Genomic DNA, 17635 nt, shown 5'->3' with positions numbered 1-17635 from the left:
TGGGTTTCGTTACCCACCTTTTGGTACTACTTGACTTCGTTTGATATGGGCATGTATTACTTTGATTAAAATAAACAGCAACTATGAAAAAAAATACATTAATGGCAAAAGAAGAACTTTCTTGCCCCGCTCCACTGATGAGGAAGGTGGCTGAAAGGAGCCTGGCCCCCAGTTTCCCTGTTCTCACGCTGGCCAAACGAAGGCTTCGGGCTAACGAGGACAGGGAAAGAAACCAGGCTGGGAGTCAGAACTGGCAAGGCCTCAGCGCACTCACAGACAACTGAATTCTCAGTTTACTGATCTGCAAGATGGAGATGATGAGTGCCTTGCCGCTTAAAAAGCAAGGTGTGCTGGGAAGTTCAAAAGGGCTCATGAATGTGAGGAGCACATGTGACGGGGCCGGGGCTACACCGATGTTGTGAAAGGGCTGTTATTAGAGGGACTCACATAGGACTCACGCAGCTGGAGCCCCGGCTTAGGAGAAGGGGCAAGGAGAGCATTCTGGGGACAACTTACAAAGACCTCTTTAAAATTCATTACTCAAACTTAAGACGCATCAAACAACACGAAACCATTCCCCTCTAACCCCAAGGAGACCAAGAAGAGAAAGGGGAGGCCAGAAGAGGTCAGGCTGAGGAAGCACAAGTGGCCCACCGTCTCTCATCCACCGGCTCAAAGAGCCAGACCACCGGGCAGGATCTCAGCGGGGCCCCTTTCTGTGTGGGAAGGGGATCGGACACTCCTCCGAAAGGGGGGTGAAGTCCCGAACCTTTGAACACCCGAACCACTGCCCAAACACCTGGCCTGCTGCAGAGTACTTCCGTTAGGCAGAGAAGGAACGCATAACGCTCAGGCTGGCCCACAGAAGCCAGCATCAGGTACCGGGCTAAGCCCCTTCTGCGCCACCTCTCATTCTGCTCTCACAACAACCCGAGGCCACAGTCCCTACAAATGGAGATTGGGGAGATCGAGAGCCCTGCCCAAAGTCACAGGGCCAGCAAGGGGGGCGCAGACATGGGACTGAGCCCAGGGCTGTCTCTAAGCTACTATTTTGCGCCACCGTCTGGCTGTGGCAGAGAAGAGCCCAGAAAGGCTTCTCTAAGGTAAACTGGGGGCAAACTGGGCCCGCTCGTCCTGACTTCAGCCCTCCCAACCAGCCCCAGCAGATCAGCAACCAAAGTTCCTCCCACACTGTATTTATGGAAAAGTACAGACTCCCACCATGGCTAATTTGCTAACGTGCTGGGGGCTGGAGGGAGGGAGACAGGCATGCTGAGGGCTTTGTTCTCTCAGGCCTTTACCAAATCAGTGGTTAGCAGGGAAATTACACATTCCTGGCTCCTAGCTGATCATCTTCTATAGCTGGCCATTAACTCTGACTATGGGCTGTACGTGGCGTTGTCCTTCGGAGCGGATAAACTTGCTGCCGTTGGGCTAATTAAAACTTTCAGGATCATCTGCAGCTTATCCGATATTTATAGTGCTACAGTAGTTATTAAAGCTAACAGAGAACCAGGGCACGCCAGCAATTAGAAACCAGAGGGAACAACTGGGTAAAGCCACAGCTGGGCAACAGCAAAAGAATAGCTGGGGAAATTCAGAGCGACCCCTGTGGTCTCTGATCCAACTTGACTTCTTCTGAATGAAGAATATGGTGTGACTCTTTAAAGGGACAAAGGGGTCGGGATGATAGGGACAGCACCGTCCTTTGGCAAATCCCAGCAGCGGAGGAAGTGACGGTACCAACGAGGTCTGTACGAGCCTGACACAGGTTGTTCACATGGCTTCTGGGAGCCCTGGGAAGCCAGGAGCAACAGCAGCTCGCGGGATGGTACGGAGATGCTGGGTTTCAGCCCCTCATGACTGGATTCACACTCCAGTTCCGTGGGATTCCCACAAGGGACTGAATTCAGAGCTTAGGGGTGCGGTGTCCACTTGGGAAGCCTCTGTCCATAATCACCTGAAGAGAAAGTCTTCCCAAATCCTGGGAAGGTACGTAGATCCTGCGTGAGTGCCAAGATCAGTGCCACCTTACCCTCAAAACTGATCATCTGCAAAGCCTGTGACCCATCTGTGAAATACAGTTAGCTCCAGGGAAGGGAAGTCTAGATACCCCGAGCCGCTGTCTCGCAGGTGATGGGTACAAGAAACATGAAATACACGTCACCCCACAAGATGGCCAGCCTGGGTAGTTCAGGGATCAGTAGTTACGAGGGGAGAGCAAATAACAGGAGAGCAGGCCTGATGGCCGAGTCAACCCAACCCGCTGCCTCCCTGCCAAGTTCACCGAGTTCAAGTCCAACGTCAGCTCGACGGGCTCCCTCCCTGCCAAGTTCACTGAGGCCCACGGGCCATGCTTGCTAAGAAGCCTACCTGGTCGAGAGGCTGCGTCGTGCCTGACTCTGCAGCAAGCCCTCTGTTGGAACTCAGCTCGACTAGCCCCTGCCTGAGGGGGCTGCTGCTCGGCTGGAAACCGGCTTGCTGACGGGCCTCCTGCCCAGCAGGGGCAAGAGCCGCCTCCAGAGGACACGCCAGCACCTCCGGGCCACAAGTCAGAAAACTCGCGTCCCTCTCCGTGGCTCTGATGGCCTCGTGCTCACCCTCACTAGATATCGTGGAAGACTCGGCTGCCATGCAACAGACCCTGCTGGCAACGTCTTTACGTGGCATCTCCTGCGTGCTCTCGGGCAGCCCCAGGCCCTCCAGCTGCCTGGAGATCTTGACCATATGCAGGATGTGCTGGTAGAACCTCTGATCCTCAGAGTAGTCTTCGCTCTCAGAACACTCATCAGTAGACCCCTGCATGGGGGACACCTGGAACGCTAGAAAGGGGCTGGAGTGCTGATCTCTCAGGCCGGGACCCGCCTGACCCACGCCCCGCCCAGATCCCTGAGAGCTCTGCAGGTCCCAAAGGAGGTTATGCACCTCGCCCAGGATCTGAGAGCCAAGGTGAGAAGCCAGGCTGCTGCTCTCCGAGTCAGGCTCAGACCCACTAGGCTTCCTGTCTTCTTCGCGGGGGTCTGTTGACCCCGGGGGTTGTCTCTTCTCACTGGTAGGGTACCCTCCAGGGGAACTCCCTGAAGGGGCACTCTGGGCCGGCTCTAACGCCAGCCGATCAGGTGGCAATAGGAAGAGTTCCCGAGGTGGATCTTTAGCTGAGGCCCCTGGAGCCTCAGGGTCACTGGGTTCTGTCTCCTTGCAGCTGCCGGGGGTATCCTTGTCGACAAGCTTGGACACCTGTCCCATCCACAGTCCTGGGGGCTCTTTTCTCCTCCTCCCCCTGCCCCTACTCCCACCGTCTCCAGAAACTCCCCGCCAGCTCAGGCCTTCAGCTGGGCCATGATCTAACAAGAGCAGGGGGTTCTTCCTAGTAGGCAGCATGTGGTCAGAGGAACAGGGGGACCCGGAGGGCTCCTCCTCAGGGGATGGTGAGCGAACGGGGCTCTGGCTCTTGTCCCCACCGGGGCCAGTGGAGCCCCGTTTGGCCATGTGGCCCAAACCTCTGATGGTTTCAGAAAGCTCTGAGTGGACAGAGGCCTGGCACCTGCTCTCCAGCACATCCTGCCCATTCTGGAGGGGCCGGGTATTCTCAGGGCCCAGAGCACTGGGCTTCTGCTGTCTGGTCCTCAGTTCCAGATCTTCTATTTCAGGGTCTGAAAACCCCAGGTAGATTTTCTCTGTCGGCTTCTGGGGTTTCCCCAGACCCTGCTGATCACCCAATTCTGTTCTGCACTGGGCTCGGGCCCTGCCTAAGATTTTCTCCACGCCGGCAAAGATGTGGTGGGTTCGGGAAGCTTGGCCCTTGGAGAGTGGCTGAAGCTTGCTGGGCAGGGTGCCCATGAGAGGCGAGGGGATGTCACCCAGCATGCGTGGGCTCTTCCCTTTCTTAAAGGAGCCCTCGCTTCTAGCCTGCATCTCTTGGTCTAGGTCCAGATCAGCAAGGCCAGGTGCTGGGAGAGGGGATGGGCCGCGGAGAAAGGAAGGAGGCGGCAGAAGTCCCTGCTCGGGCTGTGTCTCCTAGATGGGTATATAAACATGCAAGAAAAACTGAGACAGAGCACTTCTGACTTACACTTGCTACCTCAGCCCTCGGCAAGCCCTTAGCAGAAACCCACCCTCTAATTAAAGTAAAACACAAACCAGGAGGGGGAAAAGAAGCCAGAAACCCCCTCTGACTTCTTTGTTTTCTGGGCCCTAGTTTCCTTATCTATAAAGGGGAGGCTGGACCAGATCAGTGGCTTACAAACCTTGCTTCGTGGAAACTGCAGGTTCGTTGCACATGGTGCCCTGGAGGCCACAAGAGTGTACATGTCACGGGGAACGGGCGTCACTAAGACCTACACCCCCAGGTTCAGCTGGGGTAGCTCCACTTCTGGACATGCTGGACCTCCACAGAGGAATGACTGGAAGACAGGGCTTCACTACTAACAACTGTCAGAACCACCAACCAGATTGTCTCTAAAGGATCATCAAGCTCTCAGTTCTGTGCCTGGTTAAGTTTATAAAACCCACCAGCCTTGCCAAGGACTACCAGAAATTGTCTAAGAAGGGAAAGAAGAAGGGAAACAGCCAAAGAGGGGAGCCCTGGGGATTCCGTCAAGGTCTTCTGGCAAAGACACGAACTGGCACTGCTCAAGAGAGGTCCACAAAGACAGAAAACCTTGAGTCTAGAAGAAACTCTGAACGATAAACCTCACCCTGCAAACACATTCACAGTAGGCTCCAGCCGGCCTGTGCACGCATACCTCCGGAGAGCCCAAGCCACCTGTGCCCAGGTCACCCACCTGGCTCAGGCCTGCCCTCTGGACAAACCCAGGTCTGAGGCACTGTCCTGAGTCTGAGAGCCAGACTGGCAGCCCAGGACTTCCCAATCGTCCTCAGCTCCACAGAAGGAATCCTTTTTAACAGGGAGTTCCACGCGCTCAGTCACACAGCCAGAACTCTGTCACCTGACCCTCCACCCCAGAACCCTTGCTTGGTCCCCTCTCTCACCGTTACTCATGCCAGAGCCTGCCCAGACACTAGGTAGTCCTGGGTTAGTGAAAAGCCCATTATCCACCTTCTGCCTTTGAAACACTTAACATTAGAAAATTCAACCGATTTGGAAATGACTTGTCCTCTTTATCTGGAGGGACGGGCTTGTTATCTTATTTCTTGGAATCATGAGTGGTGATAGGTGGGGGAGGGCAGGGGAGGGAAGAGTATCTGTGGAGCTTGGAAGTGTTGAAAAAGATTAATTCATCACCAACCATCCGATGCCAGACTTGACACCCTGAGAAGGAAGGAAGAAAGGGAGATGGAAATCTTCACTGAAACACAGGCACTGGTGGGAAACAGACTGCAGACAGAGAGCAAATCAACTGGACAAGTGAGAGGGTTGAAAAGATATTCTCATGCCCCCCACCTGGCTGGTCTGAGCTCCTATGTGCCTCCCTCTCCTCAACATGCCCCACCTGCGCCCCACCTTGGTGAAGGATCCCCTGCACCGGCAGAGCGCTCTGGGAGAGCCTGGCCCTCACATCAGCATGGCTCCAAGTCTTAGCTCCTCTACCTATAAACCCAGGGCAATAACTCTGCTTCTTAAGTTCAGACATACTGGAAGGACAAATAAAAATAAGGGGAAAGAGCACTTTCAACTCAGAGTGAAAAAGCTACCTGAGACCAAGATGCTCACGCTGCCATCAGATTTCAGTTACTCACCCCTACCAAAGGACAATGGCAAAAAAGAACAATCCACAAAAGTGGATAAAGCCCAAAGCTTTTCTTTTTGGACTTTGAAGGCACTGGCTTTCTGACAACTGAATTATGGCTACACCTGACATCTATGAATTTGCACCACACTTGGAAGGCCTGGCTCTGAAAGAAGAAAGACACTCCACTCATCTAGGTTCTCTGTCAACTGCCCCCCTGTCCCCCACTCTCCAGAGGGGTAGACAGTATCCCTTCTCAGACTGCTGCAAAGCAACATCCTCGGGGAAGCGCGCTTTCTCCATAATCCTCCTACATAATACGTGCTTCCCGGGGGGAGGGGGGAGGAGAAAAGAATTTTCCAGAGACGATAAGAACTTCCAGAAGCTAAAGGAAAATCTGCCAGAAGACAGGCATAACTGAGATGATGTACTATCAAGCAATCAATGCGTTATTGGTGTTGTTCTGAACTTCCCAGCTGTAAACACCTAGGGGTTCCCAATATCCCCTGAGGTTTCAGCCCCGGCTCTCTGGGGGCTGGCATCCACGGACTCACCAGCAGACTTTTGGAGGTCTCTTTGTCCTTCTTGTCTTTCTTTTCCTTCTTCTTTTTCTTGTCTTTCTTGTTAACGGCTCCTGGAGTTGACAGCTTCCTCCGCTCTTGGATCACCAAGTTCCGATAGTGCTCGTCACATGGATGGTCCCACGTGGACTGCCCATTGGCAAAGTTGAAATAGTAAATATCACCTGTGATGTCCTGGCTGTAGAGAGTGGAGGTCACAAGTTAGTCCCTGCTCAGGTCCAAAGCTACTTAGGAAAAAAAGGAAGAGAATAAAAGTGGCCAGGAGACAGAAAAGAAGGAAGAACTGGGTGAGAGGGACAGAAGGAGAGCGAAGACACGGGGGACACAGGAGAGGATTAACACAGAAGGAAAGGGTACCTTCTGGCTAATATAGGAGTTAACTTAGATAAGAACAAAGGACTGGGATAGCTAAGGACTTCTCTAGAAGAAAATGTACAATCATTGGGGTTCCTAGGAATAAACTTGGTTTGAGATGGATAAGTACAGATGCTATGGGATCTTAAAGATAAGTTCTAGGATTGACCTTCCTTAATATTTTCATAAATGGTCCAAGGAAGAAAGAGGCATTGTGATAGCTCTGGTCTTACACAAGACTCCGATCTCCTAAGAAATAACGATCCAAGCCAGTGGAGATCAACAAAAGAAACTAATGTAAAGGTGCATTTCATGAACCTGTGTTTCAACACGGACAAGTCCAAAATAAGCCATGCATTCCAGCCACCATTATCAAAAATTCATTGAGACAGCTACAGAAAACAAACAAAATTCACCATAGCAATACAAAAAACACGATACCCAGGAATAAATCCAACGTGTACAAAATCTTTATAAAGCTTCACTGAAAAGTCAGGAAAAAGAAAAAAAGAAAAAGCTGTTGGAGAGACAGCCCATGTTCCTCAATAGAAAGACTCAAGTCTGGCGGCACCTGGTTGGCTCAGTCAGTGGAACATGCAACTCTTGATCTAGGGGTCATGAGTTCAAGCTCAATCTCAACTCTAACAAAAGAGAAAACATGCAGAAGTAAGCAGGAAAAATATTAGGGATGAAAGACAGAAAGATAATAAATGACAGGTAAGTGCATGAGAAGATGCTCAGTATCACTAAACATCAGGGAAAGTGAAATTTACAACCACAGGGAGATATCACTTCCCACCCACTAGCACGGCTATTACCAAACAAGCAGAAATAACAACTGCTGGGGAGGATGTGGGGAAATTGGACATCTCGAGCACTGTCGGTGGGGATGGAAAAGGGTGTGGCCGCTGTGAGAAACACTAGTTTCCTAAAAATTAAAAACAGAGAGACCATATAGCACAGCAATTCCACCGCTGGATATATACCAAAAAGGAAAGCAGGGATTCAAGCAGATTATTTGTCCACCCATGTTCACAGCAGCGTTACTCATAAAAGTCAAAGGGTGCAAATAGCCCAAATGTCCATTGACGAATGAATAAACAAAAGGTAGTACATACATACACTAGAACTGTATTCAGTCTTGGCAACGAATGAACTACTGACACCTGCTACAACATGAATGAAACTCGCAGACATTATATCAAGTAAAATAAGCCACACACAAAAGGCTGAATATCGTGGGCCCACTGATTTGACCTTGAATAGATTAATTAACAGACATGGAAAGTAGATTCGATGTTACCAGGAGCTGGGGGGGAAGGGCAGAATGGAAACAGACTTTCTGTTTGGGAAGATGAAAAAGTTCTGGAAATGGGTGGTGGTGATGCTTGCACAACACTGTGAATGTACTTCATGCCACTGAGCTGTATATCTAAAACTGGCTGAAACAGTACATTTTACATTATGTATGTTTTACCTGGAAAAAAAAGTACAAAAAAATGTATAATTTCAGTGTGATAAAAGAAAGCGCAAAGAAAATTAAAAGACAGGAGGTGGGGAGAAAATAGTAGAAATAGTAGTATAAGATTAATACACAGAAAAATCTGGCACAAGAACAGACACTCAGATCAATGGAACCGAATAGAGAACCCAGAAAGGGACCCACAAATGTATGACCAACTAATCTTTGACAAAGCAAGAAAGAATATCCAATGGAATAAAGACAGTCTCTTCAGCAAGTAGTGCTGGGAAAACTGGACAGCGACATGCAGAAAAATGAACCTGGACCACTTTCTTACACCATACACAAAAATAAACTGAAAATGGATGAAAGACCTCAATGTAAGACAGAAAGCCATCAAAATCCTCGAGGAGAAAGCAGGCAAAAACCTCTTGGATCCTGGCCGCAGCAACTTCTTACTCAACACGTCTCCAGAGGCAAGGGAAACAAAAGCAAAAATGTATTGGGACCTCACCAAAATAAAAAGCTTCTGCACAGCAAGGAAACAATCAGCAAAACTAAAAGACAACTGACGGAATGGGAGAAGATATTTGCAAATGACATATCAGATAAAGGGCTAGTATCCAAAATCTATAAAGAACTTATCAAACTCAACACCCAAAAAAAACAAATAATCCAGGGAAGAAATGGGCAAAAGACATGAATAGACACTTCTCCAAAGAAGACATCCAGATGCCAACCGACACAGGAAAAAATGCTCCACATCACTCATCCTCAGGGAAATACAAATCACACCCACACTGAGATACCACCTCACACCTGTCAGAATGGCTAACATGAACAACTCAGGCAACAACAGATGTTGATGAGGATGTGAAGAAAGAGGATCTCTTTTGTACTGCTGGTGGGAATGCAAGCTGGTGCAGCCACTCTGGAAAACAGTATGGAGGTTCCTCAAAAAATTAAAAAAATAGAACTATCCTACGAACCAGCAATTGCACTACTAGGCATTTATCCACGGGATACAGGTGTGCTGTTTCGACGGGACACATGCACCCCCATGTTTATAGCAGCACCATCAACAATAGCCAAAGTATGGAAAGTATGGAAATAGCCAAATGTCCATCGATGGATGAATGGATAAAGAAGATGTGGTACATATATACAATGGAGTATTACTTGGCAATCAAAAAGAACGAAATCTTGCCATTTGCAATTACGTGGATGGAACTAGAGGGTATTATGCTAAGCGAAATTCGTCAGAGAAAGACAAATATCATGTGACTTCACTCATATGAGGACTTTAAAACACAGAATAGATGAACACAAGGGAAGGGAAGCAAAAATAATATAAATACAAAACGTAAGAGACTCTTAAATATGGAGAACAGAGGGTTACTGAAGGGGTTGTGGGAGGGGGGATGGGCTAAATGGGTAAGGGGCATTAAGGAATCTACCCCTGAAATCATTGTTGCACCATATGCTAACTAACTTGGATGTAAATTAAAAAAAAATGCTTTGGGGCACCTGGGTGGCTCAGTCAGTTTAGAATCCGACTTCGGCTCAGGTCATGATCTCGCAGTTCGTGAGTTTGAGCCCTGCGTCGGGCTCTGTGTGACAGCTCAGAGCCTGGAGCCTGCTTCAGATTCTGTGTTCCCCGCCCCGCCCCCCCCCCCTTGCCACCCCTGCTTGTGCTCTGTCTCTGTCTTTCAAAAACAAATAAACATTTAAAAAAATTTTTTTAATGCTTAAATGAAAATAAAACCCACAGAAAAATCACTTTTACCTTCTCAACAAAAATAATAATAAGCAACCCAGCAGACAAAACGGCAAAGAATATAAATAAGCAAAAGGCCAACAGATGGCCAGCTCAACTCTATGAATGATTTGAGAAATGCAAATTTAAATGATCAGGCATAATTTCCTGTCCTTGGATCAACAATTTTTTTGTACTCATCATTTTGGAGGAATCGACAATTTTTTAATTGATATTTTTTTTTAAAAAGGCTTCAAACCCAACACAGGGCTTGAACTCACAACCTTGAGATCAAGACCTAAGTTGAGATCGAGTCAGATGCCTAACCACATGAGCCATCCAGGCACCCCTAACTGATAATATTATTAAATGAACAACCATATGTACCATTATTGGAGGAATTATTAAACTATAAAGGAAGGTAATGTATGATTAACAATATTTAAATTCTGTACATCTTTTAACACACCACTGCAAATCCTAGAAATTTTTTCTAAAGACACACATACAGGGGTGCCTGGGTAGCTTAGTCAGTTGAGCATCAGATTTTTTTTTTTAATATAACTTATCGTCAAGTTGGCTAACATACAATGTATACAGTGTGCTCTTGGTTTTGGGGGTAGATTCCCGTGATTCATCACTTACATACAACACCCAGTGCTCACCCCAACAAGTGCCCTCCTCAATGCCGATCACCCATTTCCCCCTCTTCCCCAGAGCCCCCCATCAACCCTCAGTTTGTTCTCTGTATTTAAGAGTCTCTTACGTCTTGCCTCCCTGTTTGCAACTATTTTCCCCTTCCCTTCCCCCATGGTCTTCTGTTAAGTTTCTCAAGTTCCACATATGAGTGAAAATATGATATCTGTCTTTCTCTGACTGACTTATTTCACTCAGCATAATACCCTCCAGTTCCATCCACATGAGCATCAGATTCTTGATTTTGGCTCATGTCATGATCTCACGGTTCATGGGCTTGACACCCACATCAGGCTCTGCTGACAGTGTGTAGCCTGCTGGGATTCTCTCCCCCTCTTTCTCTGCCCCTCCCTCTCTCTCTCTCAAAATAAATAAACAAACATTAAAAAATAAATAAAGACACACATACGAAACCTCAGGCAACATGTTTACCCAAACTGAAGAAGACATCTGACTTTGCCTCACCTAGTGCCAAATTCTCAGATGCCAGAAACAGAAAGAAAATGTGAAATCTGAATAACAAGTGTGTGAACTGATAGGTCAAGGCTGGTGTCTGACCTGGACAGAGACCCTCAAAAGCTGTTTATTTATTTATTTATTTGTTTTGTTTTGTTTTGAGAGAGAGAGAGAGAGACAGAAACAGAGAGACAGAGAGAATCTTAAGCAGGCTCCACGCTCAGCACAGAGCCTGACACGGGGCTCGATCCCATGAACCTGGGATCATGACCTGAGCTGAAATCAAGAGTCCGATACTCAACCGACTGAGCCACCCAGGCTCCCCAAAACCTGAGTTTTAATGCCGGTTGAAAGGCACAAAATACGGCCTTAGACCTTCATGAAGTGGGAAACTAGGGGCAAGACCCTTGCGTATCACTGGGCCCTTAAGGCTGCTGGCTCCATGAATAGAAGAACCTAGTGGGCAAAGAAGCAATCCAGGTCTAGGCAGGCGAAAACTCCAAGATACATGTAGACATAGAATTCAAACCGTGGTAAGGAAATCCCAAGTCAGAAAATTAATGTAAAAATTTAGTACTAAACCCACTGAAAAATCCGTGGCACAAGCTATCATAAAGTCACTCAACAACCCAGGAATGAGACACAGAAAATAACTCTACAGAAGATAGATTCACAAAACTCACAATAAATAATTAACAAACCCCATGGGGAGACAGTTCACTGCGAAAGGAAATCAGTGCCAGTAAAGAGAAACATTGGCACGTAAGGAAACCTGGCATAGTACAATAATCAAAAGAAGACTAAAATTAACTACATCTAAAATTACTGTAGGGACAAAAAGAGTAGAATCCATAATGAAAGAACAGAACTCTAAAAAAAAAAAAGAAAAGAAAAGAAAACAGACATATTGAAAAGAGCAGAACTTGTAGGAATCGGTAGAATCATTAAATTAGGGACGGAAAGGGGGAAACAAAAATAAATCCAAACGTGGCACAGCAGTGAAATTACAAAACACCAAAGATAAAAACAAAATAATAAAAACACCCAGTTTGGGGAGGGGGGAGAGGGGGGAATTTTACTACCCACAAAGAAATAACTGATGAGACCAAGAAAACATGTCTTTTTAGCAAAACCAGAAGTCAGAAGATAAGGGTGTATAATATTGTCCAAGGGCTGTTCGTACTCAACATACAACTCTGTACTCAACTAAACTGTTATTCAGAGTTAGACCAGACAAAAGGCACCGCGACACAGAAGACATAAACACATCTATATATGAAAACACATTGATATAAAGGACATTTACAGAACCCTATATCCAAAAATGAGACACTACATTCTTATCGAGCATCCCTAGAACATTTACATAAACAGGATCACTTACTGAGCCAGAAACGAGGTCTCAACTTGTAACACAAAATAGAATGAATAAATAAAATTGGAAATCAGGAATAATAAAATACCCAAACTCTATCTACCTCATCCCCTTCAAACTATTTTTTTAGAACAAAGATACTTAACACAATTTTACAAAATCAAATCCGATAGTATATAATCATGACCAAATGGACTTTATCCGAGGAATGCAAGGTCAGATTACCATTTGAAAATCAATCAATACAACTGACCCTAGTAAGACCGAAATAGAAAAAAAAATCACATGATCCTATTAATAGGTACAGAAAAACATTTGGCAAAATCCAATATCCTTTCTGATTTAGACCCTCAGCAAGCCAGGAATAGAAGGGAACTTCCTCATCCTGACAAAAGGCATTTACAAAAACCTACAGCTCCCATCATACTCAATTCCTTAAGATGAGGAGAAAAGCAAAAATGTCCACTGTCACCACTTCTATTGTTAGAGGGTCTAGTCAGTGCAGTAAGGAAAGACATAAAAATAAAAGGTATTCAGTTTGGAAAGGAAGAAGTAAAAATGCCTTTTTCACAGAAGATGTGATCATGCGTGTAGGAAATCCTATGGAATCTACAAAACTATTAGAACTGACGGAAATGAGTTTAGCAAGGTTGCCAGCTATGAGATCAACATACAAAAACGAATTTTATTTCTATATAAAAGCAACAAGCAATAGGAAATTTTTACATATACGATTTAAAATAGACCACTTAGTAAATCTAACAAAATATGGGTAATGCACGTACCCTAAAAACTACAAAACGTTTCTTAGAGAAAAAAAACCACCCAAAGAACCACCCAAATAAATGGAGACAGACCCTTGCTCAGGGGTTGGAAGACTCCATAAAGTTCTAGAGGTCAATTCTTCCTAAAGTGATTTCTAGATTTGGTGCAATTCCAATCAAAATCTCCACAGGATTTTTTTTTTGGTAGAAAATGACAAGCTGATTCTAAAATTCATATGGAAGTGCAGAGGACCTACAATACTACTTTGCGAATGGACAACAAAGTGGGAGGATTTACCCTACATGATTTCAACGTCTATAATAAAGCTACAGTTATCAAGACAATATGTGCAGTATTGGTATTAAGACAGACAAACAGATCAACGGAAGAGAGCAGAGAAACCAGAAATAACCCGTCCATAGACCTAATAGTCAATTTGGAAAAGAAGTGCTGACCACCCCTAGCAGGTACATGAAGGTGGTAGGTGTGACCCTGGCACATGGCTGGCTCAATAACCAATGACAGTTTCCCACCTTCCACTCACCATTTTATTTTTTACAAACACTGAAGCCATTTATTTATTAAGTATGTGTACATTAAGAGGTTACTATACTGATTCTATTTCTCATGTGGTTTTTTTTTTAATAAGAACTTCATTTTTTAATGTTTAATTTTCAAGAGAGAGAGAGAGAGAGAGAGAGAGAGAGAGACAGAGCGTGAGTGGGGGAGGGGCAGAGAGGGAAGGAGACACAGAATTCGAAACAGGCTCCAGGCTCTGAGCACAGAGCCCAAGGCGGGGCTTGAACTCATGAACCGTGAGATCATGACCTGAGCCGAAGCCGGATGCTTAACAGACTGGGCCACCCAGGCGCCCCTCTCATGTGGTTTCTAATGAGAAAATGTATCCAAAAGCAAACAGCACACATATATACAAACCTAAAAACGAAGGCAAAGAAGATAGAGATGATTAGATAAGGCAAATGTGGGCATCGGAGTGGATATGAGAAACAGAACAGAAACCGCTATCCTACAAACTTACCCTACAAACACAACCACGAGTGCTCAGCACCTGCAAGAGTGTAGAGTGCAGACGGATTTATTACAAGAGAGGTGTCACGAAACTGGAGGAGATCCAAGGAAAACGCTGCTACAGAGATCAGGAGAGCGGGGAGCCCGCCATGTGAGAAGCTGAAAGGATAACTTACGATTCTTCAGCACGGACAAGTGAGGCCACACTTGCGGTCATTTTGAAGCATGGCCAACGCATTCAATGGCGTGGGTAAGAACGGAATATTATACCTTGCGTGCAAAACTGTACAACAGCAGCAAGAGGGAGGACTCTGGAGACCGTGGGGACTAACTGGGGACTTCACGCTAGAGCGGGAAGTAAACTTCTGGCACTCACTTTAGGGAGCCGAGCTGGAGCCAGCGTGCACAACAGCGAACACGCACCCCCGCCCCCGAGGGTGGGAGAGGATGCCGAGACCCCGTCAGCCTCCTCCCCATCAGCCTCTGTTTCACTGAGACAACCCGAGCCAGTCCGCTCCGTACGTGCAGAGAGCTCAAAGCCAAACTGCACAGGTGACCAAATCCACAGACGGGAACCTATTCGTGAGCACGGGACTCAAATTCAGGATGGGTTGCCAAGAGGGACGAAACCCTCTGCCAGTCTGTGTAGCCTCACCACAAACCTCTTTAGCACCAGCATCCATTTTGGACCCACTGAGGGGTTTCAATATTGTCACTCTCGGTATCAGTCGGCAAAGGGCAACAGTGACACTTCCCCACCAGGCCCAAAGCAGAGGCTGGTGCTGCAGGACCTGACACGAGGCAGCAGCTCCCAGGACCCTGGATATTGGTGCTGAACCCCTCACAGGGACCGTCAAGTTGGCCTGGGCTCAGGCCCAAAGTGTCAGGCAGCACAGCGGAGGAATGGCCCATAGCTGTCCCCAACTCTGCGCAGGACAAATCAGGGTGCCTGGGTGGCTCAGTTGGTTAAGGATCCGACTTTGGCTCAGGTCATGATCTCACGGCTCGTGAGTTGGAGCCCCACATCGGGCTCTGTGCTGACAGCTCGGAGCCTGGAGCCTGCTTCGGATTCTGTGCCTCCCTCTCTCTCTGCCCCTCCCTTGCTTGGGCTCTGTGTCTCCCTCTCAAAAATAAACATTAAAAAAAATTTTTTTTAAATAACAAAGGTGGCAAATTAAAGCTGACCTCCAGCGCCAGGCGCGGGCTACATCCGTGCTGACTTACCAGGGCTTCCACTCCACGGGCAGTGGGGCCACAATGCCCTCCCGCGCCAGCCACATCAGTTCCGGCTCCTTGACGGGATCAATACCAATCTCTCTGGCAAATTCAAGAATTTCTGCAGGAAGAGGCGGGATGATGAGAAAGTAACAAAGTGGGGGATGTGGATGGAAAAGAGAAAAAGAATCACAGTCAACCTTGTGAAATAATAAGAAATACAAGTGTCAGTCTCCGCCCCCAGTTCCTGTTGCTATTTGGTCTTTGACCCGAGGTGCTGACACAGAGCTCCTAAAACCCTCGGAATTTCCTGAGTAACAGAAGCCTCTTTTCTTCCAATCAGGTGACTCTGGGTGGGCTCCCGGATGGGGGCTGGTCACCAGAAAACCCGAGCCGTGATTAGAAGCTTGGAACTTGCAGTTTCACCCCGATTCTCTGGAGAGGGGAGAGGGGCTGGAAAAGTGAGTTGACGATCGACCATGACTTGGTGAAAAAGGCTCTATAAAAATCCCTAGACTACGGGGCTCAGAAGGCTTCTGGGTTGGTGAACACATCCACGTAACCTCACCCTACGTATGTCTTCATCTGGCTCTTCAGCTCTATCCCTTATCGTATCCTTTACTGTATGATAAACTGCTCAACTTAAGTGTCTCCCTGAGTTCTGGGACCTGTCCTGGCAAATTATCAAACCCAAGGAGTGGGGCAGGGGACTCTGGTGGATAGATCGTTGGTCAGAAGTACCAGGGACAACCTGGGGCTTGCAACTGATGTCTGAAGTTGGGGACAGTCTTCAGACTATGACCGAGCCCCTAACCTGCGGGATCTGATGCTCTCTCCAGGAAGTGAAGTTGAATTGTAGGACACACAGCTAGTGTCAGAAACACACACACACACACACACACACACACACACACACACACACACACACACCTGGTGCCAGCATTTTGAGTGTGAGAATAAAAGAAAAACAGGTTTTTTTCCTAGACAACTTTTTTCTCCTTCACCTTTACTTTCCAAGTTTCCTTAAGTGAGCAGGTGTTATGTCTCTAAATATAAATAATAAACATAAATAATTCTGTCTTCTTAAATTACAAATGACACACCTGAATCCAGGCATGCTATTGCCATACTCCAAGAACGTAATGCGAAGCGGAGTATGACAAAGGCAAAACAATAAGACCAAGGTCAAGGGGCCTCAGGAAGACCCCGACGGCCACAGCCAGAAGCATCCTGAATGAGGGCAGCCTTACCGGGACACAAGCTCCAAAACCCTGGTGCAAAAGTGCCCGTCACTCAGTCAACAAGCATGGACTGAACAACTAGAGAAGACTAAGCCCCTCGGGGACCTTACCAACACATGAACAGAGTACAAACCGAGGGATATGTGCTTTTAATGGAGATGTGCACTGTGCGCCCCGGGAGCAGAGGGAAAGAGCCCGAGGCGAGGGGAGAGCTGAGCTGAGAAAGTGAGATGATACTCGATCAGCCTTGTTCTCCACTCTCTGAAGACTCTCCTCCATGAAGGGATTTGTTTCTTTTCCACTTCTGTGATGTCCTATGGACTCTAATACTCTCTGGGAACCAAGCATAGAAAGCTCTTTCGCCAGAGATCTGGAGGAACAGGGGAGAGATACATACTGAGCTAAGAGCGACCTCACCTACAGGGGAAAAGGCAGATGAGCTAACTGCTAGAATAGGTCACCAGAGCCACCAGGAATAATCAAATAAATACCCCAGGGGCATCAATGCTCCAGGTGATAATACCCCTGGCCAGAAAGGCAAAACCAGTATGGGTTCTCTCAATAGAGAATGTGGAGGCTGGCATACCTGGGGACTAGAAAAGAAAAAGCACTTTTTCAAAGGACCAGCTGAAATTTGGCTAGCCAGAGACTTATTCACTGATTTCACAAATAGTTCTTGAGTGCTTCCTGTGTGCCGTGAGTAAGAGAAATGGTCTCTTCTAGTAGAACAACCAGTAAAGAAGTAAACAGGGCACCTGTAAACGGTTAAGCGTCTGACTCTTGATTTTGGCTCAGGTCATGATCTCAAGGTGGTGAGATCAAGCCCTGCATCAGGCTCTGCGCTGGGCATGGAGCCTGCTTGAGATTCCCTCTCTCCCTCTCCCCCATACTCTCTTGCTCGCTCTCTCTCAAAAAAAAAAAAAAAAAGAACAGATAAATATACAAAAAATGAAAGCTTCTGATAAAGGCAATAAAGGAAGTAAATGACATATGAGAGAGAGAACCTCAAGGTGAA

General features: G+C 47.0%; 1 protein-coding gene across 1 annotated transcript in view; it reads right to left on the bottom strand.

Annotated features, from left to right (window-relative positions):
- Positions 1–17635, bottom strand: part of CEP164 (centrosomal protein 164) — a 66298-nt gene that overhangs the window by 40186 nt on the left and 8477 nt on the right. Inside the window, exons 3-4 of the mRNA XM_047071590.1 lie at positions 15389–15500; positions 6245–6449 (exon numbers count right to left, since the gene is read on the bottom strand). Coding sequence (XP_046927546.1) covers positions 6245–6449; positions 15389–15500 — 317 coding nt within the window. The remainder of the gene's footprint in view (positions 1–6244; positions 6450–15388; positions 15501–17635) is intronic.

Source organism: Lynx rufus, unplaced genomic scaffold (assembly GCF_022079265.1).
Source record: "Lynx rufus isolate CCGP_SWC_20201006 ecotype Redwood Valley unplaced genomic scaffold, mLynRuf1.p SCAF_9, whole genome shotgun sequence".
In the NCBI taxonomy this organism is placed as follows: Eukaryota; Metazoa; Chordata; class Mammalia; order Carnivora; family Felidae; genus Lynx; species Lynx rufus.
The sequence above is the reverse complement of the archived record's forward strand: the minus strand, read 5'-3'. Positions and strand labels throughout refer to the sequence as shown.